The following is a 27088-nucleotide window of genomic DNA, read 5'->3' as shown; positions in this document are numbered from 1 at the left end:
TGCTGCCATGAACATGTTAGCCCAATATTATTCTGCTGCAGTAGCAGGGAGTGCACAATCTTGCATAAAGGATTACTCGCTCTCTTTTATGGCTTTCAAAAGCTCCCTCTATTATGCCTCATCTATGATATTATAGATCAGCATGACCAGCCACTGGGCGATTGTTCATGATCCTGAGTTACTCCTAAGTGAAAGCTCACCCGCTTGGTGCTTGCACAGTTTATCCAATTTTTTTTTTCTTTTTCAGCTCTCCTCTGGACTTTTTAATCCCCTTTTCTGTCCCTATACAGCGTAGCATGTCTGTGGTCATTTGCACGCCAACAAAAATTGTTGCCTTCTAATCAGAAGTTTTTCTGTCTCTCTGGCTGGACGGAGAAGGCCTGTCCCCTTAGAAATTGAAATCAGACCTTTCAACCTTAGAACTTGAATAATAATACAGTCACAGCCAACAAGTGCTAAAATTTGATTAAATATACTCAAACTTATTGATAACTCAAGATATTGCCTGTTTATTAAGGCTCTGCTTTGCGGGGGCAGTTTCAACAGGCATTGTACTTTATATAGTTGCAGCTATAATGATCTGCACCACAAATGTTCATGAAGAAAAGGAAAAAATGTTATCCAGTGCAGAATAGTACAAAGCTAGAATGGCTATGAACAGCTGCAAACATTTAATGCAAAAATTTGATTACCTCTCTACATTGGTTGTATAGGTTGGTGTCACTGCTATGTGGGTAGGTTCGTATAATCGAATGGAATGGAATGGAAAACTTTATTGAGGTCCATTGGAACGTACACTAGCATGTAGCGGGCCACTCCCACGTCGGGACAGAAAGGCCTAGCCTTTTCACCACGTCGCAGGCCCATTGGACTGCCCATAGTTGGGCTTCAAAATCGGGAATACATAGGGTAGCCTCCCACTTGGACAATGTATCGTCTTCGTTACCCCGTAATGCATGGCACCACCAGAGCATGTGTTCTAAGTTGGCAAAGTCTCAGCAAACCGGGCAAGTGTTTGACGTTTGAATTTCAGGATGGATCCGGTGTAAGAGTGCGAGGCCAGGGTATGCCCCGACTTACTAAACAAGCCCTAAAAACATGGCATTTTACGATAAGATTGCTAAACTTGGCAGGTATGCACACCCCTCCTATAATTTAGTAAATGGGGATTTAGTAAACGGGAAGTATAGGCTGTCAATGTATTTCCACCTGTCGTGTTACCACTCCTTTGTCACTCTCTGGCATCTATGTCAGACACTAACCTTGAAGGGTTACCGTAAGTGCACTGTGGGAAGAAAAAAAAAGTAAGCAAGGCGCAATAGGCAGGTCACTGCCATTGGCCCCACCCTAGCTGGGAGGAAATGTATTGAGAAATGTTCAAGGGAAATGGGGAAGTAAACATTGCACTTTTATAACTGTTATTATTAGGTGCTTTTGAAAATTTTCTGCAGGGAATTCATTTTCATTGAAAGACATTAAACTCACTCCAGTGTGTTCTCAGTATTGAAGGAAAGGTGTTGCAGGGCCCCTTTAACTCACGGTCTCCGAGTTTTGCTGAAGTGGAATCCACAGCATGCCCACTTCTTGGCAAGAGGTAATAGACAATAATCATTATTGCATCATTGGCTTCTCGAGAAGCCTTAGTCATGAAATTAAAAAAAAAGTTATTTGTCCTTGAATGAAAATGAAAATTACTTTTGCACCAACCCAATACGTTGATATGGAGTCGGAAGATGCAGCAACATGCAGGAACATGCAAAAATAACAGAGCTCCCTACCAGATTCTGAACAATGATTGCACATCACCTATGAGTATAGTTGCCATTACTTGTCCCTTGTGGTGTAGTACTGTGCTTTGGTTGCACGTTAAAGAATCCAAGGTGGTCAAAATTAACCCGGAGTCCCGAAATTAACCGGAATCAGAACATGGTCTTGGCATGTAAAACCCCAGAATTTAATTAATTTCCTGTGCCTGAATAACGATTTCAAGTAAAAATAACAATGAGAAATTTACTAATTAAGTAAGAAATTGAGTCTGAAACAATATGGTCACCAGTCAGAATGGTTCACCAGGAATTTCCCCTCAAGTCATGTTAAACAATATTTTTTTTTACCAATTTAAATACAGTCAACTTCCAGTAATTGGTCCCTGACGGGACGAATTAACGAAACTGATAGAAGCATCTGGCAGATCGAATTAAACAAGATGGAGAAAAATATGACAAAACACACTGCTAATTCATTTGGAAGTAGTATTTGCCCGATTTTAACACTCTAGAATCAAATGCACAACCATCTTCAATGTGTCCACAGTCAAAAACTATCGTAGAATATACATTAACTCTTCTAAACAGAGTAGAAATCTAGTGCGCACACAATGTATTAGCAAGAAAAATCGGCAAGGGTCTAGTATGTATTGCACAATGGTAACCGGTTGCCGAAAGTCAGCTTCACCGAAATACAACCGTGTTATGTGGTAAAGTATAAGGACGCCACAGACGCAGTTTTGGTTTTGCATCCAATAGAACCGCACAGGCAATTTTGAACCCAAGTTTTATGAAAAAAAAAGTAGCGTGATAGAGTCGGATAAATACCATAATCAGACATTGTGAGCTACCATTATTGCATGAAAATATTCCCAGGGTAGGCTGAGAACAGGAGTTTCCTATGGGAGGTGACGTGTATTAGATGCATTCACTGACCCAGGACTAAGCACTGCCGAGACATGCTGCCACTATAAGGGTCGCTATTAGGGTCACTATGGGGTTCTGGCACATGCATGCTGACTGGTGAAGTTTGAATTATCTGGCGAAGGCCAATTTCAGGATTGAAATAACAAATATTTAGGCGTATACAAATGTGTGGGCGCTGGCCAGGACCTTCAATTAGGATCGAATTAACCAGAGTCAAATTAATGGAAGTCTCCTGTATACGATTCACCACTTAAGTGATAACATCATGCCCGGCTTCCATTAATGCAAAGCATGATCTCATCTGTGTAATAGTTTCACTGATCGTTCTGACTAGGTGCTGGTTTCTTCAAGCTTTTGACATGCAACTACAACCAATAGGCATGCCGTCCCTGAAAGGATAAAAAACTGCAAGTTGAATTCAAGTATTAACTACAGCAGTGATAGCCATGTACCAGGTGTTCAAGGTATTCGAGAACATAATGATAACTTTAGAAAAAAATATTTCAGACAGAATTTTATATATTTGTACCAAATTTTGTAAACTGTTTATACCACAGCTGGTTTACAAAACTTAATTAAACCACCTCAGCCCTAATATAAGACTGAATTTAGTTTAAAAAATTGCTGAATGCTTCAATCATGTTGCACATCATTGTTTGCAATTTCTTTCACAATAGAAGCCTTTGGAGAGCTTTATATGCAGTGTAGTTGCTTTCTTTAAATTTCTTCTTAGCAATGACCCAGCTAGAGTAGTCCAGCAGGTTTAAATCTCAGGAACTAGGAGGCCATGATGAGTGTGACATGTCATAAAGACAGCACGCCATTTCAACATGGAGGCAAACCAGGTATTTCAACTCGCGCATGCCAAGTACAGTAGAAGCGCATTCACTTTTGGAAAAAAATGCAAGAAGAAACTCACTAACCTGAGAAATATATGATCCAAAGTTAGTAACAAATTTGGCAGACTTAACTGCAATCGACAAGTATGTATTAATGCGAAGTGTTACAGCACGAGACGCCGATGCAACCCAAGCTGCTGGGGCCCACACAGCCCAAAACACGCATTGTTTTTGTGGCTTCGGCAAGCTTATGTTTGTGCTTCTCAAATTCAGCCTGTGTCAACAGTCCCTTCAGGCGGGAAGTTTTGACGTACCTACTCGATGAGAAACACCAAAGCAGGGCGACCTGGTGAGGCACGAGTGATCTGAGGTGTGCTTTGTAGTTTTACTACTGCATTGTGCTTTAAGACAGCAGCAAGAAACTGAAACAAAAATCAAGCTGGTGAGCAATGCCAAAATATGATACTGCCAAAGCAAAACCAGACACTCACTTTGCACTTCTTGTAGCAGGAAACGGCGGCACGTTTGGGTTAGCACCTATTAAATGTGTGCAGTATGTAACTTGCAACAACCCACAATATCTGCTAGTACCAGAAGAGGGAACTGACTGCGTGCTGGCATTTTCACATGAAACGGGTGGGCGAGTACTGCGAGGAAGCTGCTGTGGTGGGCGCCTACTGCTCCTAATTGCATGTGCCTCGCGCTATTTCTTGTTTACACAGAATCTAGTGACCCGCATATGTGTCATGCAATTACAATTTGTCAAAGTACTGAACATTGGTGCCATAAGATTGTGTTTTCCAGGAACGTATTAATTAGTAAGAAATAAGTGTAACTATATTAAGTAATTTTTTTTGTTCTGGGTCGTGAATGTTACCACCGAGAAATCATACTAAACCATATCGTATCAGTGTGGTTCTATTGTACAGTCGCCAAGCAATTTTTTGGGCATGGAGGGGGGCCACATGCAGGCCCAGTTCCACTAACACAACCATCTGTCTAGGCTGTGCGTATGACCTCGCATTTGATTGCCAATGAGGTCTGCTAGTGCAAACAATGATTACAAGCTTACTGCAATGGTATGTCGCCAGCTATTCCGCAGGCCATCATCAAAATTCCGTCACAGTTGTACTGCCTAGGTCACTAGTCATAACCAGTGCCACTTCACGGCATTAAGTAGCCAAAGCTGCAGTTTGGTGCTGAGTCGATGTGGCATCACCTTTGTTTGCACCTGCCTTGTTTTTGTTTACAGCATCACACATGTGAATTATGTCTAAAAAAGGGTGCTGCACCTCAAATTTTGGTTACCATTCTACATTCACTCTAAGGGCATGTGGCTCTGCCGCATGGAAGTCTGAATAAGTGTGCAGGTCCTAAAAATCGGGCATCTAACGAAACTGATCGGCGACTGTATTAGATATTTTTGCTACCAGAATACATATGTAATTTCAGCCACAAGCAAACAAATTTGGTTTGGTATAATAACCAATACCATTTAACATCCTGCATTCTCTGTTTAGTTATAGCAGGACAATACTTCATGGAAATAAAGCCAAACCATCTAAATTTTACACCTGCACCCTACGTGCCATTTGAAACTCAACCATTACCCCCCGTGGTTGCTTAGTGGCTTTGGTGTTGCGCTGCTAAGCACAAGATTGCAGGATTAAATCCCGGCCACAGCAGTCGCATTTCGGTGGGGGCAAAACGTGAAAACACGAGTACACTTAACTTTAGGTGCACATTAAGGAACCCCAGCTGAACAAAATTAATCCAGAGTCCCCCACTATGGCGTACCTCATAATCAGACTGTGGTTTTGGCATGTAAAACTCTATAATTTTTAAACTCAACCCTCTGGATGATGCATTACCAATAGCAGTGTTTTCAGGGTGTCTACCAAGTTGACATTTTCAAATTACCTGAGTTTTCCAGGTTTTCCCTGAGTGCCTTTGCAAAATTCATTAAGTGACACAGAGCTTTGTTTTATGTCAAGACGGGCTGACACCATGTCGGCCAATGCTGTCACTCTCTAGTAAGCATGTTAATAAATAAAAAACGACTTAATCCAGTTTGAATAGTAAGGAGTAGCAGTGTTTATTTTTTTCAAAAAGAAAACAGAAGGGAGGGGGTTAGTAAAATGCACAGCGAATAAAATATCTTTAAAAGAAATGGTAAAGCCCACTGCAAATCGAGTTGAACATATTCAAATACAAATAAAAAGAGATGCATACAGAAGTAAATATTTTCGAATATAAACTGTTTCTATCAACTCGTAGCAAGCTCATTGGTATGAGGCCCGAACAATGTCGCAAGTGAGATTCTCTCTCAACAGCTGGAAAGTCGACCTCAACTGTCCTGGCATACTCTCAGCCCATGCACAACGCCTCAGTGTTGCATTTCACTGCTTTAAAGAGTTTATATTGGAACACTTGCACCTCGGCATCAGCCACCACTTCGTTTTTTGAGCTCAAGCTCCTTCAAAGAAGCGGCGGCACACTTCATTTCCCATTCATTCCTCATTGTGTTGGTCCTTTCTGTTCTTTTCCCCCTTATGTCGCGCGTTCCTCTTAGTCAGTTATACAGTTAAAGTCTGATTTTTCGGACTCACTAGGGGCCCTGAAAATGTCCGAAAAATCGGGCAGAACGAAAAATTGGATGCATATCTTTTACTGCCCTTAAGGGCTCAAATTGCCACAGGCACGTCCGAGAAAACTCTCTGAAGGCCTCCCAATACACTTATTAGGCATATAGGTGCTCGTACTGTGACAGGAGACGGCGGGTGCACGTGTGTATAATTAAGGAATGCATACTACGTCCCGTGACAATTGCCCCTTCCCACACTTGTTAATGCATCACAATACTTCACGTATGCTTCATGGTGCAACACTGCTGTGAGGCGAAGCTTACTGTTGGAAACAGGCATAACGCAATGCGCCGTGCTTTCCGAGCTTCGAAGCCAATGACAAGAATTACAAAGGATGATTCGGCGCCATTGCTAACAGCGGCGAATTGCTAACAGTGGCGAACGTCGAAGCAGCTAGGCCTAGTGCTGCCGTAGTGGTGGCTACGGCTGCCAGCGGATCTGCATGCCAGAGCGCTGGTTGGAGGCAGCGAGGTAATAAAAACGACGGCGTGGTTGCTTTGATTAATGCCGTTTCGGACCTGCAGTCACAGCAAGAAGTCCACAAAGTCAGAAGGCAAAGGGTTCTTGCGTCCGAAATTTCATACGGTCTTATACTTTGACTCTATGGAGCATGTGGTGGTGTCGCGAAGTCGTCCGAATTATCGGGCATGTCCCGAAAATCGGGCGGCTGGAAAATCGGTCGTCAACTGCACACAGGCAACTCCTCCAGCCGACGACCCGGAGTCAAAGACGATTCATTACGATTCCTCTCTGTTACTTGAGCCAGCATTAGCGCGACTTTCGTTCCCTTTCAATAAAATTACAGCTAATTTTCCCTGATAGAAGCACTAATTCCCTGAGTTTTCCCTGAGTATTTCCAGTCTATTCAAAATCCCTGAGAATTGCCGGCTTTCCCGGTTTTCACAGATAGTAGATACCCTGGTGTTCTTCTCTTAGCAAGAAATGACACGTTGTCATTAGAAGCCATATGAGCTCTTTTCTGACCTTAAATACAAAGGAACTTGTCACATTCAGAAAGGTGACGATCTCCAAGTCACTGTGGCCGGCAGCTAAGGTGACTATGAGTGCATCCATTTTCATCCCGCTCTCCCTAATGGGCAAGAAAGGAAGCTGCTACCTTGGAACATATGTGCTAGATAGGTGACAGATGGATTGATGATGAAACTAAGCACCTAGACAGATATAATTGTAGTATATTAATTTTTGTGGCGATCCAAAGCTGCATTTTCAAATGCCTCAAGCACCAGGTACTACGAAGAGCTTTGACGTTGGAAACTCAGATGGTGTTAACTGGACGCCTGCAGCTTGCCACAGTGTCATGGTTTAACAGCCTTGATGCGATGAGTTAGCATAGGAGGGTTTATTGGCCAGTTACCTACGTGTAAGCTCACATACTATGAAAATGAAATGGCGGCAGTTAAAAGGATGTTCCATACCCTTCATCTTGGCAGTGAACAGCACTGGCCAGCACTCTCAGGGTTAACCACGTACACATACACAAGTACCCATGAAAGTGGATGGGAGGATAAAGGCTGCAGTAGTTTAATTGATAAAGCACCGCATACATTATGCAAAAGATGTGTATTCAGCTTCCACCTGCGGCAAGTTATCTCTTCTGCTTTCATTTCCTTTTACCTGATTATTTCAACATTTCAATTAAACATAACAATTCATTCCTCCTATGCTTTCTCTGGCTTCATTGTCAGTTTGTTCATACGGTTGTGACACAAAAATGAAGTCCTTTGAATCCCGTTCTTCTCACACAGTTCAATAAAGTGTGTTGATTTGGTCTTGATCAAAATGTTGTCTTTTCTGTTAAGTCTATGTTTTTACTATGAAAACCTATTTCTATGCTCCATACTCCTCACATGGCTATGGAAGCCAAGAACAAAAAAATTAACAATCACTTTAGCATACGCTAAAGATTATGAAGGCAAAAGCCTGCGCACTCATGAAACATTCATTAAATTACTTGAAATTCTCACTCGAACGCATTGTTACTTCCTATTACTTATTTTCACCCACCAAAGGTCATGGGTTCGAGTGCCTTAACTCCATCTTAACTAACTGTGCCTTAATTACCTTGTTAATTGACACCAAAGGCTGTGAGTTCGACCACACCAACACTCTTTAAAAAGTTCACACTCTTTGAGTTGTACCTTGTCCCACAACCATAATCGTCATTTGCCTTGCCCGCATTTCCTTTCTTAAACGGTGCAAGCCCGGTACTTCGAAGTCAAGAACCGCTTGTGCATTATCAGCCTGACACAGTATTCTCGACAGGAAAGTATCGCAAGCACCGAGTTTTCAAGAAAAGAAACGCAAGCAAGGCAGATGATGATGATTGTTTTGGGACAAGATAGAACCCAAAGGGTGTAAACTTTTTTAAGAGTGAATGGTCATGGGTGCGACCATCAATGGTGGCACCATCAATTGTGGTGCCATTGAAATTTGGTCCCACCAAAGGTAGAGGTTTCCCACCGAAGGTCGTGGGTTTGAGTGTCTTAATTATCTCTGCCTTAATTAACACCAAATGTCACAGGTTCGAGTACCTTAATTAACTGTACCTTAATTAACTTTGCCTTAACATGAAAGGTAATGGGTTCGACTTCCACCAAAGATGGTGGATTCGCCTGCCATAATTAAATTTGCCTAAATTACCACCAAATGTCATGGGTTGGACTCCTACGAATGGTTGTAAGTTCAGGTTCAAGTACCCTAATTAGCTTTGCCTTAATACCAAATGTCGTGGGTTCGACTCTCACCAATGTTTGTGGATTCAACTCCCGTCAATTTTGGTGCCAAACGTTGGATCGACTCCCACCAAAGGTCATGGGTTCGAGTGTCTTAATTCAGAATTGTAATCAGCCTAATTTTATGTCCACTAGAGTCCCCGCGATCTCCAATTACCCATGTCCTACGCCAACTGATTCCAACTTGCACCAGCAAATTTCCTCATTTCATCACCCCACCTAGTTTTCTGCTGCCCTCAACTGCACTTCCCTTTTCTTGGCACCCATTCTGTAACTCTAATGGTCCACCAGTTATCCATCTTACGCATTACATGGCCTGCCCAGCCCCTTTTTTTCTTTTAATGTCAACTGGAATGTTAGCTATCACCGTTTGCTTTCTGATCCACACCACACTCTTCCTGTCTCTTAACGTTACGCCTAACATTTTTCATTCCATCGCTTTTTGCGCGGTCCTTAACTTGTTCTCAAGTTTCTTTGTCAACCTCCAAGTTTCTGCCCCATATGTTAGCACCAGTAAAAAAAAATTAAATTATGGGGTTTTATGGGCCAAAACCACTTTCTGATTATGAGGCACGCCGTAGTGGAGGACTCCGGAAATTTCGACCACCTGGGGTTCTTTAACGTGCACCTAAATCTAAGTACACGGGTGTTTTCGCATTTCGCCCCCATCGAAATGTGGCCGCCATGGCCGGGATTTGATCCCGCAACCTCGTGCTCAGCAGCCCAACACCATAGCCACTGAGCAACCACGGCGGGTTTTAGCACCAGTAGAATGCACTGATTGTACACCTTTCTTTTCAATGATAGTGGCAAGCTCCCAGTCAGTATCTGGCGATGCCTGCCGTATGCACTCCAATCCATTTTTATTTTCCTGTAAATTTCCTTCTCATGATCAGGGTCCTCTGTGAGTAACTGACTTAGATAAATGTACTCCTTTACAGACTCTAGAGGCTGACTGGCGATCCTGAACTCTTGTTCCCTTGCCAGGTTATTGAACATTATCTGTCTTCTACATATGTACTTTTGCCTGCATTTGTCTTCTGCAATTAACTTTGCCTTAATTAACACCAAAGGTCATGGGTTCAACTCCAGCTAATGGTCGTGGGCTTGACAATCAATGGTGCTGCCATCAATTTTGGTGCCACTGAATTTTGGTCCCACCAAAGGTCGAGGGTTCGAATGTTTTAATTAACTTTGCCTTAATTACCACCAAAGGTCGTGGGTTCAAGTACACCCAATGGTCGTGAGTGGCACCATCAATTTTGGTGCGACTGAATTTTGGTGCCATAACGCTGGACGGCAAGTTTTTTGATAACGCTGGGCAACAGATTTTTCTACCCATGAGACACTTAAGGCTTTCACCTGAATAATTAGGAGGAAGACAGAAGTGTAACAAAAAATAAATGAAAAGGATAAGAACATCAAACAGAAGAAAAAAGGCACTGTTCTCAAGGGTACATAACCACTGTCCACCTCAACATATTATCAGAACAGTAATCACAGATGCACACCACTGCTCTCTCTTTCTGGATAACTGAATAAGATCCTCACAAACTTTGCTTTAATTAGGTCCACGAGAAGAGAAAAAGAAGCAGTAAAGAGACTTACGCATGAACACGTCGAAGTCGAAGTCGTCGTCACTAATCTGGGGCACTGGGGGCAGCAGAAAGGGACGGTGAGTGTTTCGAAGGGGGTTGGGCATTACTAGGCGCACCTGCATGCGTGGCAGTATCCGTAGAGCATGCTCCTGCTGCTCCTTGCGCAACAAGTACTCCCGCTTGTATCTCTGCAGCAGGCAGGTATGTGCACAGCTCACAAAAACAGCACTGATTATTCACTATTCTCTAGTCACAAGTGCAACACAACAGCAAATTAAGACAACTGCTAATGATATCTGCAAGTATATAGACAGCCAAGGCTAAGTGCTCATGTAACTGCCCTCAACTAAATATCTGACCACATTCACAACAGTTCCAACATGCCTTAATTTATAGTAGAGCTGCTTAGAAAGAGAGGTCTGGACAAAAGAATGGCAGGCACAAAGCACTACTGCTCCATGTGTATTTTTGTACATTGTTTTGATATAACAGATTAATAATTTGCCTAAACCTACACACCTTTACCAGGTTCCCATTAACAAAAATGTACACTTGTGCCTAGGTTGAATTCATCATTTATTGAAAGGAACCTGTGTAGCAACAAAACCCCATGCATGCACCTCAATGCCCGAGTCAGTTAACCACAGATTTTAAGCGAAGTGGAATGCTGGCCTCCTTGAGTTGCGTGATTCTTGATTAACCACCAGGGCAATAATGAGCATGAAAACTTTTAAGTTAATATGCGTAGTCCTGAACACAGGTTCTTGCTGTGTGCTTAATACTAATAAATAAATACAAGCTCAAAGAAAAACCTGCAAAAAACGCTAGAAGAATTAACCACATGCAACTTCAAGTCTTAATTCCTTCAGGAACCTGCCTAAATTATGAGCATTCGAAGTTCCTATGCAGAATAGAACCTCATGCAAAATTCTTCAAGTGAGCTTATGCACACATCTTGTTCAAGAAAACCAAAATGGTAATCTTCGCACCTCAATAGAAATTAAGGCTAAAGCACTCTTTCTTTCTCTCTCCAAGCACACAAAACTTAAATTCAACACCATCAACTGCAACATGCAGGAAAGTGCACTTCTCGGTATCTTGCATAAACCACATTCTTGTTACGATTATTTCACATTTAATGCAACGATTTTACTTGCCAACATACCTCTCTCCAGTCAGAAACATTGTCAGTTGGTGACACTTCCACTGTAAATGAAGACAAGTACCAGCCTTAAGCAACGCTGCCAGAAATATTAAAGACAGTAAAGTTTTCTTTTTTATTTAAAAAAAAAGCATACCAGAAGGAAAGTTCTTCAAAAATAGCTTCCGCCAAAGCACAGGATGAGAAGCCAATTCAAATAAATCTGTGTTGACTCTAGATGCAGCGAGCAGGTCTCGCACATTCAGGTAACCCAGAATAAGGAGCTAATGAGCAAAACAGAGCACATTCAATCAAGGTGATGCCCAGAAAGTCTAGCAATACAATGGCATCATAAAAAGCACACATCAAGAGGCTTAAAAATAACTGCCACGTACCTGGATTTCAGAGCTTAAGGTCATGAATCCAAAAGTGGGAGCAACATTTGTGACTGCACACAATAAAAATTATACAGATTACTTTCCAGGTATTCACTATATGCAAAAATGCAAGGATTTCCTAAAAGCATGAACAATGTTGAAGAAAATCCTCGATTTCTTGGCCACTCATATCAACAATTATTGGGAACAGCAACTGCATTCTTTGCAAATCACTTCAATCGGTTCCCTTGACTGCTACAAAGAGCAATGTAATACTTTACTTCAAGAAATTGGAATCCAGACTCCTTCCACTGTAGGTTTTATGCTAATTTATCATAGTTATTCATGTAAGACCCATATACATATATATATGTATTCTGAATCTTGACAGGACGTGGCTCTTACACAAGTAGGGCGTATGATTGTTGTGGTTGTGGTGTGCGTGGAGCGTGTTTGCACTGAGCCAGCATGCTGGTGGCAGCGTTTGCTATGGTGTTCTAAAACTGATGGACATTTCTAGGAATCACCGGCAGATGGCGACGGATACTGCAATGGGTTCAGTTACTGTATTGGTGGTTTTTGGCGGGACAGTATTACAGTGCGGTTGGCACAGTCGCCATGCTGGTGTTGTCTAAATAAATAAGTTTTCAGTGGCACAAGCATTGTTACGATCGGCCTGCAGGGGTACTGCTCTGCAAAGCTATTTCAGCCCGCTGCACGTGCTTTGATCGACCCGCGGTGATCGACCCGCCCTTCGGAGAACCAGCGAGGACGTCAGCGCTAATCCACCATGCGCCTCGTTCGGAGAATCGGTGACAACAGCAGGGCGGGCCACGTTTTGCACCCAACGTATTGTTGGTTGATTTGCCCTGTTGTCATGGTCTCTCTACAGCAAGAAGAGCTTTCCCTAACAAAAGGGGGCTTTGCGGTATGGGGGCCCCAGGATTTGTCACGAGTCTGCTGACACTCGTGGCTACTACAGGAGAAAGGCAGCTCTGGAATTTAGAGGCGCTAGACAATGGGCACCCGGCGGCCGCGCTGGGGGGGGTCAGCTCGGGGAACCGACGCGCCTTTCAAGACTCAAGATAATGGAAAACCGGCGGGTCGACTGCGTTAACGATGACGTCGAACGGTTGTCTCACCTAGGGAACTAGGGACCAATGGAGTGTTTATAAGCAGCTGTTGTCGGCTGCTAGAGTGTGCTCGTCATGCGTGCTCTGTGATCGTGCTCGTGTTCGTACTCGTGAGCTGTGTGCTCGTTTACTGTATGCTCGTCTTGCGTGCTCCATTTGGGAGCCGCATTAGACTGTTGAATGTATCTCTTGTTTAAAATGTAAATACTGTAAATAAACCCTGTACGCCTAGTTCCTCCCAAGTTCCTCTCTACGACCTTCAACCCCTTCAACTGGTGGCAGCGGTGAGATCGTCCGACAACTCCTATAACTGGATGCCAGCGGTGGGACCGTCCTTCAAATCTGACAGCATCGAGTGACACTACTGTTTCTCGTGTAGCACTTCTGGTTCACCTCCAGAGACTTTAGAAAAAACATAGTACAGTACAAAATTCATGGGTTTCATTATACTGTAGATATGATATCATAGCATAAGTTTAGTTACAAGTTGAGTTATTCAATTGTCTAGGATAATTAGAATTAATCATAATGAGAAATCGCAGATTGCACACACTAAAGCACAGAATCATAGACTTTAGAGACCTGCCACGTGACCACGACTTTGGCAATATTCCTGGAAACCCAGAAATAGAAAGTGGAAGTAATGACGTCACATACAAGAAGGTGGCATGATATTTAACAGGCTAATTAATGGAAAACAGTTGCCTGGAATAGACTGAACATCTGCCTAGCAGAGTAGATGTGACATCCCTCCCTCCTCTCTTGCTTCTCTTCTCCCAGCGCGCACCTGCTCACTTGCTTGCTCGCAACAACTGCACTCGCACTTATTACATGCTCTGACGTCAGCACTGGAAAGGGCACGTAAGGTGCGCTTCGTGCGCTGCTTGCTAGGGGGCAACGCCTCGCCAGGTGGCGATTCCTCCTCGCCCATATATCATGCCAGGGGGATGACGTTCACTCGCCTAACCTAAAGAACACCAACGCCAAGGTGCAAGTGGTACTAATAGACACCTAAGTCAAAGATCAGGTGTCGCCTACCACTTCTGTTAGGTTGAAAACAACTACCCGCTAAAACTGGGAGCATGTTGCGAATGATGCGCACAGTATAATGCATACACTCACTACACACTATGCGCACATTCATTTAAGATTCAACACTACTGTTCAAGTTTCGCTTTATTCTTCACTACTCTCCCTATCAATGTCGCTCGATCCCATTGTCACCAGGGCTCACTACAGTAGATAGTACAATCCCATTTACCGATTTCCTGGCACCAATGTTCATGATTAAGAACACAAAAAATGACATAACACAGTTGTGCCTTTTTTTGCCCGTTAATATTTTTACAGCGACATGTTCAAAAGAGTTTATGTACAATATTTACACAGTGGCAGCTAGTGGCACCACAACAATAAAAATGGCAGGCCAGGGCACACCTCGTCCTCTCGTCGAAATACGACAGCATGGAAAAGGTTCACTGCACACATAGGGTTAATCAATGTCTGGGACACGATATGGCTTCAGGCAGACGACGGGCACAATGCTAGTGCAAGGAAGAGCTGATTGGGATGAAGACAATGGAGTGATTTCGTACGTTATGTTGGTCACTTGGCGGCACACTTGATATGGGCTGGTGTAAAAGAGCAGCAGCTTTTCAGAAAGCCCAACACTGCACACTGGCGACCAGAGGAGGACAAGGGACCCAGGGGCAAAGTGGGTAGTCCTGTGATGGCTACTGTATCGCGATTGCTGTTGGATTTGCGGCACGCTGATTAGAGTGTGCGCAACTTGATGTGCGTGATCAGCACGGGCAATAGCCTCTCAAGCATACTCAGTAGGGGGACGCGTGGAAGAAGGCACCAGCGTGTCCATGGGCTACATAGGATTTTGGTCGAATAGAGAAAGAAAGGCAAATAATCAGTGGTCTCGTGTCTTGATGTGTTATACGCGAAGATCACAAAAGGCCATGTAGTGTCCCAGTCCTGGTGGTCAGTGGACACATACATTGCCAACATGTCATTAATTGTTCGGTTCAGTTGGTCCATCAAGCCCTTTATCTGTGGATGGTAGGTCGTGGTCAGTTTGTGTTGTGTCGAGCAGAATCGTAGAGTGTCCTCGATCACCTTCGAAAGAAACTGTCTGCTCCAGTCGGTTAGGAGTTGCCAAGGTGCCCCATGCTAGAGAATGACGTCATCGAGTAAGAAGTCTGCAACGTCAGTCGCGCAGCTGGTCGGAAGAGTGCAGGTGATCGCGAATCACGTCACATAGTCTGCAGCGACAGCGACCCATCTGTTTCCTGAGAAAGACAGAGGAAACAGGCCAAGTAAGTTGAGGCCGACGCAATGAAACGGCTCATATGGAATGTCGAGAGGCTGAAGATGGCCAGCAGGCGGGACTAGTGGCTTTTTCTGGCACTGACAAAGGCCACAAGAGGCGACGTAACGACACACCGAGCAGGGCATGCCTGGCCTGTAGAACCGACGGCGTGCGCAATCGTATGTGCACGAAACGCCAAGGTGCTCCGCTGTTGGCGCATTATAAGCTAGGCCAGAACAGTCTAGCGGAGGTGTGCCGGAATCACAAGAGGTCAGGACAATCAGAAAGCAAACTGCGACTATGTGAAGTGTCATCAAGTAGCACAAAGAGGCAGAGAGAGGCATCCGGAGCCTGGGAGCTGAGACAGTCGATAATCTTGCATTGGACCGGATCACGGTGTTCTTCAGCAGTAATGTTGAAGAGTTCGGAGGTGGCAAGCACACAAGGACTGTAGTCACTTGGTGCAGGTTCCATCTGGTCGACGGAGTATCAGTAAAGGCAGTTGGCATCCCGATGCAAAAGGCCAGACTTGTAGATGATTGTATATGAGTAGTCTTGAAGCCATAATGCCTAGCGTCCAAGGTGACCCGTGGGACCTTTCAGTGAAGACAGCCAGCAGAGAGCGAGATGGTCAGTGACAACGGCAAATGGCCCTCCATACAAGTAAGGGTGAAATTTTGAAATCGCCCAAGCAAGAGCAAGGCACTCTCTCTCTGTAATCGAATAATTCTGCTCAGTGGCAGAAAGGAGGCGGCTGGCATACACAATGACACAGTCCTGGCCATGTTGACATTGAGCCAGAACAGCGCCGATGCCATGGCCACTAGCGTCTGTATGGACTTCCGTGGGAGCAGAATAGTCAAAGTGAGCCAGCACAGGTGGCATAGTGAGCAGTGCGATGACCTGCGAAAAGGCAGGCGCTTGGGCAAAACCCCAGGTAAAGGGAACATTTTTCTTGAGCAGGCATGTAAAAGGCCGTGCTATCTCTGCAAAGTATTTCACAAAGCGACGAAAGTAAGAGCAGAGGCCAAAAAATGAGCAGACATCTTGCGAAGAATGGGACGTTGGAAAATTGGTAACAGCGCATACTCTGGCAGGGTCATGTCAGATACCGACTGCATCAACAAGATGGCCAAGTAAGGTGACCTCTCAGCATCCAAAACAGCATTTGGAGTTTAGTTGAAGCCAGGCATTGTGAAATAGTTGCAAAATAGCTGATAGTAGTTCTAGATGACTGGGGAATGCAGGCGAAAAAGCAATGGCGACGTCAAGGTAACATAAGCGAGTAGACCACTTGAACCCATGAAGGAGGGAGTCCATCACTTGTTCAAATGTCACTGGGCATTACACAACCCAAAGGGCATGACTGTAATCTGGTAGAGCCCATCGGGCATAACAAAGGCAGTCTTTTCACAATCCTGATCGTCAACGGCAATATGCCAATAGCCGGACCAAAGATCTATGGAAGAAAAGTACCTTGCACCATGCAGAGTCAAGGGCAGTGTCTATTTGCAGCAAAGGGTAGACATCCTTTTCTGTAATCTTGTCCAGGTGCAGATAGTCGATACATAACTGCCAGGTGTTGTCTTTTTTTTCTGACAAGCACCACAGGGGATGCCCAAGGACTCACAGATGGTTCAATGATGTCCTTAGACAGCATTTTCTCAACTTCTGTTTGAATGACACGGCGTTCAGATGGAGACACTTGGTAGGGGCGCCTATAGATGGGTCTAGCATCCCCAGTATCGATGCGATGGGTTACAAATGATGTCTGGCCAAGATGGGGCGAAGACAAATAAAAAACATAACGGTAAGATGCTAACAAGCTGTGAAGATCTTTGGAATGAGAAGGGGGCAGGTCAGGGGCAATCATACCATCAAGAGGGTTGTCAAGCGTAGTACTCGTGTCTGGGCTTGCAGGTGACGACTGTGGAGCATCGATAGTCAGGGCCAGAGGGTCGCTTGCGTCTAAAGGTGATATGCTGCCCAACGTAATGCTTTTGGGAAGAAATTGTGGGGGGTGTCCAAAGTTGAAAATAGGCAAACACGCCCGATTCTCCGCAACGGTCACAACAAAGTGAGGGAGCGCAACACACCACATCAAAGGAGCATCGAGAGAAGAGGAGATTACATAGTCATCATCACAAAAAGGGGGCTCTGAGGTCAACGCCACATACGTTGCAGGCCAGATGAGCAGTCGATGAGAGCAGAATGGGTGCTCAGGAAGTCATGGCCGAGGATGACGTCATGGGAACACTGTTGCAGAACAACAAATAGAATTGAGGTTTGGTGGCCAGCGAAGCTCACACACGCAGTGCACATGCCAATGATGGAAGGTGTACTGTTGTTGGCAACATGAACAACAGGTGACGCGGTGGCTGCAAGAACCTTGCAGAGATGACAAGAAAGGAGAGAACTCATGACAGATAGTTGCACTCCAGTGTCTATGAACACTGAAACAGGCGCGCCGTCTACTTCTACCTAAAAGGTTTTGTCGGGTAGCCAGGATCAACAGAGGATTTTCGGGTCGGTTGCCCAATGCCACATCATCTCTGGGAGCTGCACTGGTCAGTTTTCCGAAGATGGACGACGAACGACGGAACAGCGGAGAGTGATAATGTCGGTTCTTCGGGGATGGCGAGCAGTCATAGTGTGGAGTCGAGGCAGGAGCATTAGGGTGCGGGGGATCATTGCAAGCACGAAAAGAAGAGGACCGACTGTCTTCTGGGTGGAAAGTGTACATTGGACGAGGTGACAATGGCTGGCGATAGTGACAATGGCAGGAAATATGACCTATCCTATTGCAGGTGAAGCATAGTGGCCTGTCGTCACGCGTGAGCCACTGGTTTGGATCACAATATCCAGGATAGGTTGATTGTGGGCCGGGCAGTCGAAAGAAATTGCTGACCGCAGGGCAACTTATGGGATGAATGCCTGCATTTGCAAACTCTTTGCACACAACTGCTTGGATCAACGATACTGCCTGGTGGGGCTCATCGCAAGAATGGGCCTGAAGAACAGATGGAGATGCAGCCTCAATCTCACGCCGCACAAGACGCAGCAAGCTTTCGATACCAGGCAGTTGGACTTCCTAACATGTTGAGGTAACAGCAGTGATAGGGAGCCGCACAAATTGGTGCGTGACACGACAGCTCTTCACTTCCTCAAAGCGTCGGCACTATTTTATGTTGTCGTTGACAGTCGAGCAGTCCTTATATATCAGTAAATTAAAAGCGTCATCGGCGACGCCTTTAAGTATCTGGCTGACTTTGTCAGCTTCAGGCATTTTGTCGTCAACCCACCGACACAGAGCTAACATGTCCTTAATGTACACAACATATGGTTCAGTTGACGTTTGAGTCCGGCACGGAAGTTCTTTCTTAGCAGCTCGCTGGCACCCGACTGACTTCCTGAAGAGCTCCTGTAGTTTTTGGTTGCAGGTGCCCCACCTAGTCAGTTCGTCCTCACATGTTCGGAACCAAACAAGGGCCATTCCCTTGAGGTAGTAGATAACGTTAGCCAGCATGATGACTCGGTTCCGCCGGTTGTTTTTGCTGGCTCGCTCGTATTTGGTTAACCAGTCTTCGACGTCCACGGAGTCAGTACCTGAGAAGGTACCAGGGTCTCAGAGCTGGGCCAGGACAACCAATGTTGTGGTAGCCGAGGCTGAGCCAGCAGGCCACTCAGTCGACATGATCGCATGACCCAAAAGATGTCCGCTGAAAAGCTCCGTAATGTCCTTCGGATATACCCCACACCTCCAACAAAGATGTTATGGGGAGATGTCAAAAAGGGATTTATGTGCCATATTTACACAGCAGCAGGGTGTGGCACCACAACAAAAAAAAATTTGGATGACGCTTAAGCTTCGCCTTAAGAGTAGAATATGAGAGCATTCAAAGATCCTTGACTGCTTCTCATGCTTCCCAGCAACTGGAGCGTATGTAAACGTAATGTTTACCGGGAAATGCTGGCCACAAACGCTATGCATGAAGGTGGGTTTCGTGGTAGAAACACGGCCTCTTGCATGGGCCATGACGCGGCAGAGGCGAACACCATCTGGAGGTATTGCAAGAAACCGAGCACGCCGCTCCGTGGCCCCCAAGACACCCATGCGCCGGAGTGCGCAAATGGCGGACGCCGTGGTCGGTCTGTGAATTGTGGAAATGCTGAAAAAGGGGTTTATTTGAGTTTTTGCATAACAGAATTAAGTTTTCTCATATAGTCAAATTACAATCCGAGGGCTATCATGTTTGTAGGTTGCGTGTATGTCGTAGTTCACGATTTCGCCACATATTTTACCTTGAAAAATTCAATTAGTCCAGTAAATTCCTTGCGTCACATGGATGGCCTGGGTATGAGTGGTTCGAAAAGATTTTGCCAAAACAACGTCCGACACCCGATGCTGAACGCTGATGCAGGATGCCGACACCGGATTTTCTGCAACACGGACTCCTTAATGCTACCCCATTAAAATGATGGGCCGGGGCACGGCTTGTCCTCTTCCTCATCTGCTATGCAACGTCTTCTTCGTCCACAGGATAGGTGGCTCATAACAATATGTTTCTGGAAAACACAATCTCTCAGCACCAACGTACAATATATCACCAAACTGTGATCAGATGATCTCAGTTTGGCAATCATATCATAGCTAGATCCCATGTGAACAAGAAAAGGCACGAGGCATGTGTGATCTAGAGCAGTAGGCGCCTGCCACAGCAACTTCCTCACAGCACTCATCCACCTGTGTCATGTAAAACTGCTGGCATGCACTCAATTTTCTCTTCCGGTACCAGCAATTCTCTTCACGGGTCATTGCACGTTGCGTACGCAGCTATGTCACCAACCCTATTGTGATGAGCATCTTCACATGTTTCACAGCGTGTGGCATAATGTTGGAACCATAATGCACTCTTTTAATAGGCAATAACCCAAATGCGCCCCCGTTCCCTGCTACAGGCGGTGAGAAGTGAGTGTCATTCATGCTTCGCTCATGTCTCACGAAGTGTGCACATCAAAACTTCTTGCAAAAAATGCCCCACCCGGAGAAGCTGCTGACTCAGGCCAAATTCAAGGAGCGTGAACTCAAGGCTTGCGGAAGTCGCAAAAATGACAAAATGCGTCTCGGGCTGCTTCGGCCCCACCAGCTCGGCATGCATTGGCCAACGCGCTGTAACGATTCACGCAACACTTCACATTACACAGATGTCAGCTGCAGCTGAGTCAGCCAAATGTTTTGTCACTTCAGATCATATGTTTTCCCAGTTATTGCGTATTTTCTTGCATTTTTTTTCAAAATGTATGAACAAGGTCCCACAGTATCTCATCGTCACACTCACAAAGATGGTTGTTTTGGGTGGCGTCCATGCTGTTAATGTTCCAACAACTTTAAAATGTTTAGTGACAGCACCTACTGACATCAAACGCCATGAAGTAAAATTCCAATCGTTAGTGAAATTTCTTTTTCTTAAAAAATTTTCACTCCTCGAAAGTAGGAGTGCCAGACTTACACAAGGAAGGGTCTTACATGAGTAAATATGATAACTTACATGTTTCTAAAAAAAAAATATGGGCTGAAGAAAAATGAAAAAGAAAGAACTGCCCATTTGTATTTTCTGCAATAACATCTTAAACGGACACTAAAGAAAAACATTAAGTGAACCTGGATTAGTAAATAACACTTCTGGGAATACCAGAAATGTCACTCTTACCATGGGTAGAGTTTGGCAACCCAGAAAAGAAAAAAAACGAAAGATGGGTGGCAATGCCACATTGAAATCCCTGTAACAGTCTTGGGTCCAGTTAACTTTTATCGATAAACAAGGACCACAGTGCATTCTAAACGGACTGATGACTCAATCTAGAAAGCTCTGATAACTTTTTCTGCACAACAATGGCTAAATATGCAAAACAGTTTCAAATTGGCAACATCATGCTGACTTCTTGGCACAGCAGTTTATGCACAAAATTCAAGGAAACGTTTGGCCTTGATTTTCTCCACTAGCAATCACCTTTTTCTGCCAAATAAATGTGAATGGAGCCTTCATCAAATATTTCAACCTAGCAGACTTAGCGTTGCTCTTTAGTGTCCTTTTAATATAAGCCAATTGTGAGCAAGGTCCTGATGGTACTTATCTATTTCAAGTATATCCCAGGCTCCTGTTAAGGAGCATCGCACTAGCTGGTACTGCATTTATTTGGTACCAGAGCCACGGAATGCTTTGGTTTGTCTCAGCTTTATACCATCACCCAAAATGGAGTTGTGTGAGGAGACACTTCCACATGATGTGCTCTACACATGCTCAACACACTCTCATTTCTTGAGAAAGTTGAGTGCAAATAGGAAGCTGGCATCAGAGATGTAGTGCTGTTTCTGCATGCCAAGGAAAACTTCAGAGCACAAACTATTTCATTCCTCTGCATACAACTGCAAATCTCTAGTACGTGTCCCTCCTTACCAGGGCTCCACTTCCATGAGTTGAGGTGCCATTCTACGACAGAGGCGGCTTTACTGAAAGAGGTGCTGGCCAACTTTCCCATAAAGCCGCTTATTAGCATGCTACTTAAAGGGGTCCTGAACCACTCCACAGGCTTGCTGAAAAAGCATAGTCCGCAGATCGCATATGCTGCTATGAACATATGCTCAAAGTTTCGCAGTCGTGCGCGGCGTGTGGTACTCGCAAGTGGAGTGCGAAGTCACCTTTTTCTGAAACACGCGAAAATTCCCTGTTGAGCAGGATCAGAATCGGCGCTCCCAACACAATTGCTTCTCGGTTGGATTTCTTTTTAATATTCGCTGTCAAGTTGGGGGTGCAGTGCTCACACAGGTTTATACGGAGAGAATTTTCCTTTGTGTAATTGTCTTATACTTCACTATCACTAATACTGCTTCACCTTTCCAATGTCACCCTTCTCTTTTCTATTTTTTCCGAGTATAAGCATTGCTGTGCATGACTGGTGCTACTGATTTTGATTTCAAGTGAATCCGGCTTGGCCTCATTCCAGTTACCGAGTCAATTACATATATATATTTGTGACCTCTGCATGCAAGTGGCAATGTTTCCATCTCTAATAAATGTTGTAAGTTATTAAAAGATTTTTTTTTTCATGAGCAGTTAGCACTGCGTACTGGACAGAAAAGCACATTTTCTGTCCAGTAGGGTAGAAAACAGCGTGTTCTTCTCTGTCCAACTGGACAGAGAAGAACACACCGTTGATAAAAGACTCTGCAGAAGGGGGTCACTGAAGTCTGCAGTTTTTTTTTTTTTCAAGATCAAAAAAACAAGCACAAAAAGCAATTTGAAGCGAGGTGAACATACAGTAATATATTCATTCTTTAGGCATATGCTATCCATACCATTAGAAGTTATTGTTAGTTGGCTACCTCCTTCGCTTTAAAAATATAATAACTTTGTCCTGTGTATATAAATATATTGTGTTTTGCATGGTGTTCACAACGAAAATTAAAAAAAAAAACGTTGAAGTGAGAAAATACGGATGAGGTAGCCACCGCTAGTGCTTCTAATGTGCTTGTCCTTTTATTGTGAGGATTGCAGAAATAAAGCGAAAGTATGAATTAAAAGCTGTACACGTCGCACCGACAATGATGCAGTAAGCTTTTAGCCAAAATAAAATTTTAAGTGAAAAGGTAGAAGAAACTCAAAAGAAACCACAAATGATGTGGGTAACAGAACTCTGGCATACTAATCACATTTTAAGGGGGGGGGGAATCTGCCCCCTCCACCTCTCCCCTCTCCTTGAAAACTTTGGAAGGGGCTCGGGCCCCGGTGCCTCCCCTTAGCAAGCGCCTATGCAGGCTGATGTAAGCGAAAATCTGCTTTCGAATTTCAATAATAATTACATACTTCTAGAAGAAGCTGACTATTGTCTTCTCACGCTCGGTCATGGCCGCCCGTGTAGGAATTAAACATTGGCTGCACTGCTTATTGTTGTCATAGCCGTAGGGTGTCGTTAATTTCGACTAAATTTGAACACTCAACTAGCCTTGAACCACGCAAAGATAAGGTCAAACAACAGGCACCCTAGCCAGCGCACGCTCACTCCTGACCACTCTTGGTTAGATGCCTTGGCAGACTTTGCTTCGTATTGAGCTATTGATAGCACTTCAAAATTCGGAAGTTGGATGCAGTTACTATCCGTTGGTCAAGCTGGTGCAGGACAAAGTCAATCTGCACCACGTAGCACGACGAGACTGGAGCATACGAGTGCAAGCACGCACTCAAGCCCTGTCATGCACAAAGCAAACGCTGTTCGTACGCACTACAGTTGCATGCAGCTGCAGTCTGCAACATAGCACAGATACAGCAGCTGCCGCGGGGTGCCCCAAAGAGTCCACTAGCTGAGAACACTGTGGCTTGTTGAGGACAAACGCGACTGGCTTACGTTTGGCACGTCGTAAGTGCAAAAATTGGAAGTACACCCGGCAACAACTTGCTGTGGCAGCGCAGTGAAAGCTACAGAGCCGACGCACACATTTTAGAGCGTAGCTCTTAGGCGCCTGTTTCTGTATTGAGAATCTGTGTGCCTTGGTGTCCCTCGTAACAAAGCGAACAAACACAGTGAAAGATGAAAGAGCGAACGGGGAGCGCAGCGGGGGGTGAAAGGCAGCAATAGTGAAGAGAGTACAAGGAGGAAAGTGGAGGAGGAGGTTACAGTAAAAGCATGAGGCAGAAAGCGGAGGAGGAGGAGAGTACTATAGCGAAATACTGAGAAGAAAAGCATAGCGCCACGCAAGATGGGCTCTGTCTGTGGCAACGACCGCTACGACATGGCACCACAGTAGCACGCCATCGTCTGTTCACTAATGGCATGCAGCGAGCATGTCAGCCAATACCACATACAGAAACAAAACGCTGCATGAACGAAGGTCTATACATGGTGGCTGCTGTGAATCGCGCCCACGTGTCACCCACGTGCTGCTTTTCGTGATCTCCCGGTTAGCGAGACAGTCACATCACTCTTCACTCTGTTTGCAATGTGCCGCACAAGACAGATTGTCCACACCAGCCACTATATCTCAAACTGATAACACGTATAGAGCTGTGCTCAAATTTCGCATGAGGGAGTATCGTAATCATTGGTAAATTTTCTTTTTTACTACGCTTCTGCATGTATTGCGTGAATGCAAGCAACTGGAAGCTACGTAGCGTAAAATAAATTGTACCAATTATTATTTCAATTGAATTGAATATTTATTTTATCACAAATAAAAAGCTTGCTAAGGAAAAGGATTTCCATTACTTGCTGTTCTTAATTTTGGCTTTCTGGTGTCGATGTCTGGTTTTCCTGGTTCTGTAAACCGCCAGCAAAACGTAGGCACTACTTGCTGTAGTAACACAAGAGCAAGGTACAGTTGGAGATTGTTGCTCAAAACACGCATTCACTTTGTGTTCAGTTTAGCCTCACGCAATTGGCTTAAGCAGCGCAGAGTCGTCAGTTGCCGGGCGCAGCCTAGGCCAATCACGAGGCGAAACTGAATGCAAACTGAATGCACGTTTCGAACAATGATCTCCGATCACGGCCCAGAAGCTCCGAACATTCGAGCACGTAGCTTTGACCATGCTGCCATAGAAAATTGCAGTTGAGTGCAGTGGCATCCACATGAACACCGAAAATCAAATTTCAACTGTGTGGCATGGCGACGTTCAACAGGCGGAGCATTGTGGGCACGCTCCACTCTGCCGTAGCCTTTGCAGAGCAATGCACTGAAGAAGGAGCGGAAGCGCCGCAAAAGGGGTGTTTAACTGCCAACAACTTCACTTCTGCTGAATGCATTGAAGTACTTTTTGCGGCAAAGCATTCCTGAAATAGCCTGTTTTACCTTCAAGTGCGTTTCTCCACTTCAATAAAAAATTGTTCAGGGCCCCTATAACAGGATTGGTATAACAACTTGCTTACCCTTGCATTTTTTATGAAGTCTCATAAATATAGATATGGCATAAGCACGACTGCAATTTCTACACAGCCAAGAAAGATGTGAGTTATTAACCAACTGTATGTATGTTATTGAGCTATAGCTTGCAGCAGTTAAGGCAACTGCCAATGGAGTCATCAGCTGTTTCATCTCTTCATGCATTTTATAAATAAATTAATAGTGCTGAACACTGCCACAATAGCGCATTATATGGCATGGTCTAAACATACATACAAAACTTCCCAAGGTTGAGGGCTGGGCGTGTTGGTATAGCATATTAGAGGCTCGATTGCGCAACATTTTGACGAGACACACAGAAGAGAAACACACACCACAGAGCGCTGTGGTGTGTGTTTCTCTTCTGTGTGTGTCGTTAAAATGTTGCGCAATCGAGCCTCTAACATACAAAACTGAAATTCACTTTTGTGTTGCTTTAGGTGCCAATGCCATGGCTACCAGCTTAAGATGCTTTCAACTTATCTGCAGTATTCTAACATATCTCAAATATTAAATGGCACAAAATAAACAAAATTGGTCAGGATGTTTTACTGCTCTGGGGCACAGTAAAAAGTGCGCCTCAGAGCAGGGATAGCTTCTCCAGTTATTGCTAATCTACAACGTCCTCTTAGCAATGACCACTGCTGAGAAAAACATAATACAAACCACTTTGGGCCCATCCAAGAAGCGGAAGTGCTACAGAATCCTTGACAACTCGTGACAATGAGGGGAGATTTTTATACACTTTGTTCGGCTCTGGATCTGGAGAAGAATCAATGCAAAAAAAAAAAATTTTTAAATACCTGTACTTCGATGAAGATAACACAATCACTATTAACGAAGACTGCAGTAGTAGTGTAAAAAGCTGTGTAACAATGTTTACGCTCATAGCACAAAGATTATCAGAATTATTTGGAAGTCGCCACCAGAACAGTAACTACTGATGCATAGTTCTCCTAAAGGAATGCCTATTTCTCAGCACTACAATTTGACTTGCTTTGAATAATGCACACACTTGATTATACTAATTAACATCGATAAAAAGCAGCTACTTTATCTTCTGCTCTATAATGTGCCATGGTGCAGAGGCATGAGTCATTGCTACATGATGCAAAAAGCAAAATTGAGAATGAGATGTGAAGAGCCACCCACCTGACAGAAATGCTTTCTGGATGAAGTCTGAAATCCTCAAGTTAAGTGAGAACCCTTCCGTGTTGTTTTCAAATGCAACCAGCCCTAAAGAAGAAAAAAACAGCAAACAAGAATGTTTTCATAAACTGTTCTTAATGGTTTTAGTATTTAGTTACAGTGCAGCTGCTGTCTGTCAAACACCATTACTATCCAAAGCCTCTCTGTGGTGCAATAACCATATAGGTCAATAAAATGCAAAATCTTATCGGCCACCAAAAAAAAAAGAAAAATGCTTTTGAGCCTCATTAGCAGTCACCAGCACTATAGCACTATAGTGTGGCATTGCTAACCATCTTTCATTCCTGCGTCTTTTCTGGCTTATCAAAACTCTTTTTAAGGCAAGAGTAACATTTTGCTATACCAAAAGCACAATATAACAGTCCAACTTAACTTATTGTTTCATTTTAATGTCTATTAAAAAGAAATGAAATTCTTGGTATTTATTTATGTGCCAAAACCAAATGCTAATT

The 27088-nt window shown here is 44.2% G+C and overlaps 1 protein-coding gene across 1 annotated transcript in view; it reads right to left on the bottom strand.

The window, feature by feature from the left end:
* Window positions 1-27088, bottom strand: part of LOC126548480 (F-box only protein 7-like) — a 70978-nt gene that overhangs the window by 27838 nt on the left and 16052 nt on the right. Inside the window, exons 5-10 of the mRNA XM_050196676.3 lie at window positions 26580-26663; window positions 26094-26189; window positions 12065-12117; window positions 11827-11953; window positions 11694-11734; window positions 10539-10716 (exon numbers count right to left, since the gene is read on the bottom strand). Of these exons, the coding sequence (XP_050052633.1) occupies window positions 10539-10716; window positions 11694-11734; window positions 11827-11953; window positions 12065-12117; window positions 26094-26189; window positions 26580-26663 (579 nt within the window). The remainder of the gene's footprint in view (window positions 1-10538; window positions 10717-11693; window positions 11735-11826; window positions 11954-12064; window positions 12118-26093; window positions 26190-26579; window positions 26664-27088) is intronic.

The sequence above is a fragment of the Dermacentor andersoni genome, chromosome 1, assembly GCF_023375885.2.
Source record: "Dermacentor andersoni chromosome 1, qqDerAnde1_hic_scaffold, whole genome shotgun sequence".
Classification (NCBI taxonomy): domain Eukaryota; kingdom Metazoa; phylum Arthropoda; class Arachnida; order Ixodida; family Ixodidae; genus Dermacentor; species Dermacentor andersoni.
This window is presented reverse-complemented; position numbering and strand designations above follow the sequence as displayed.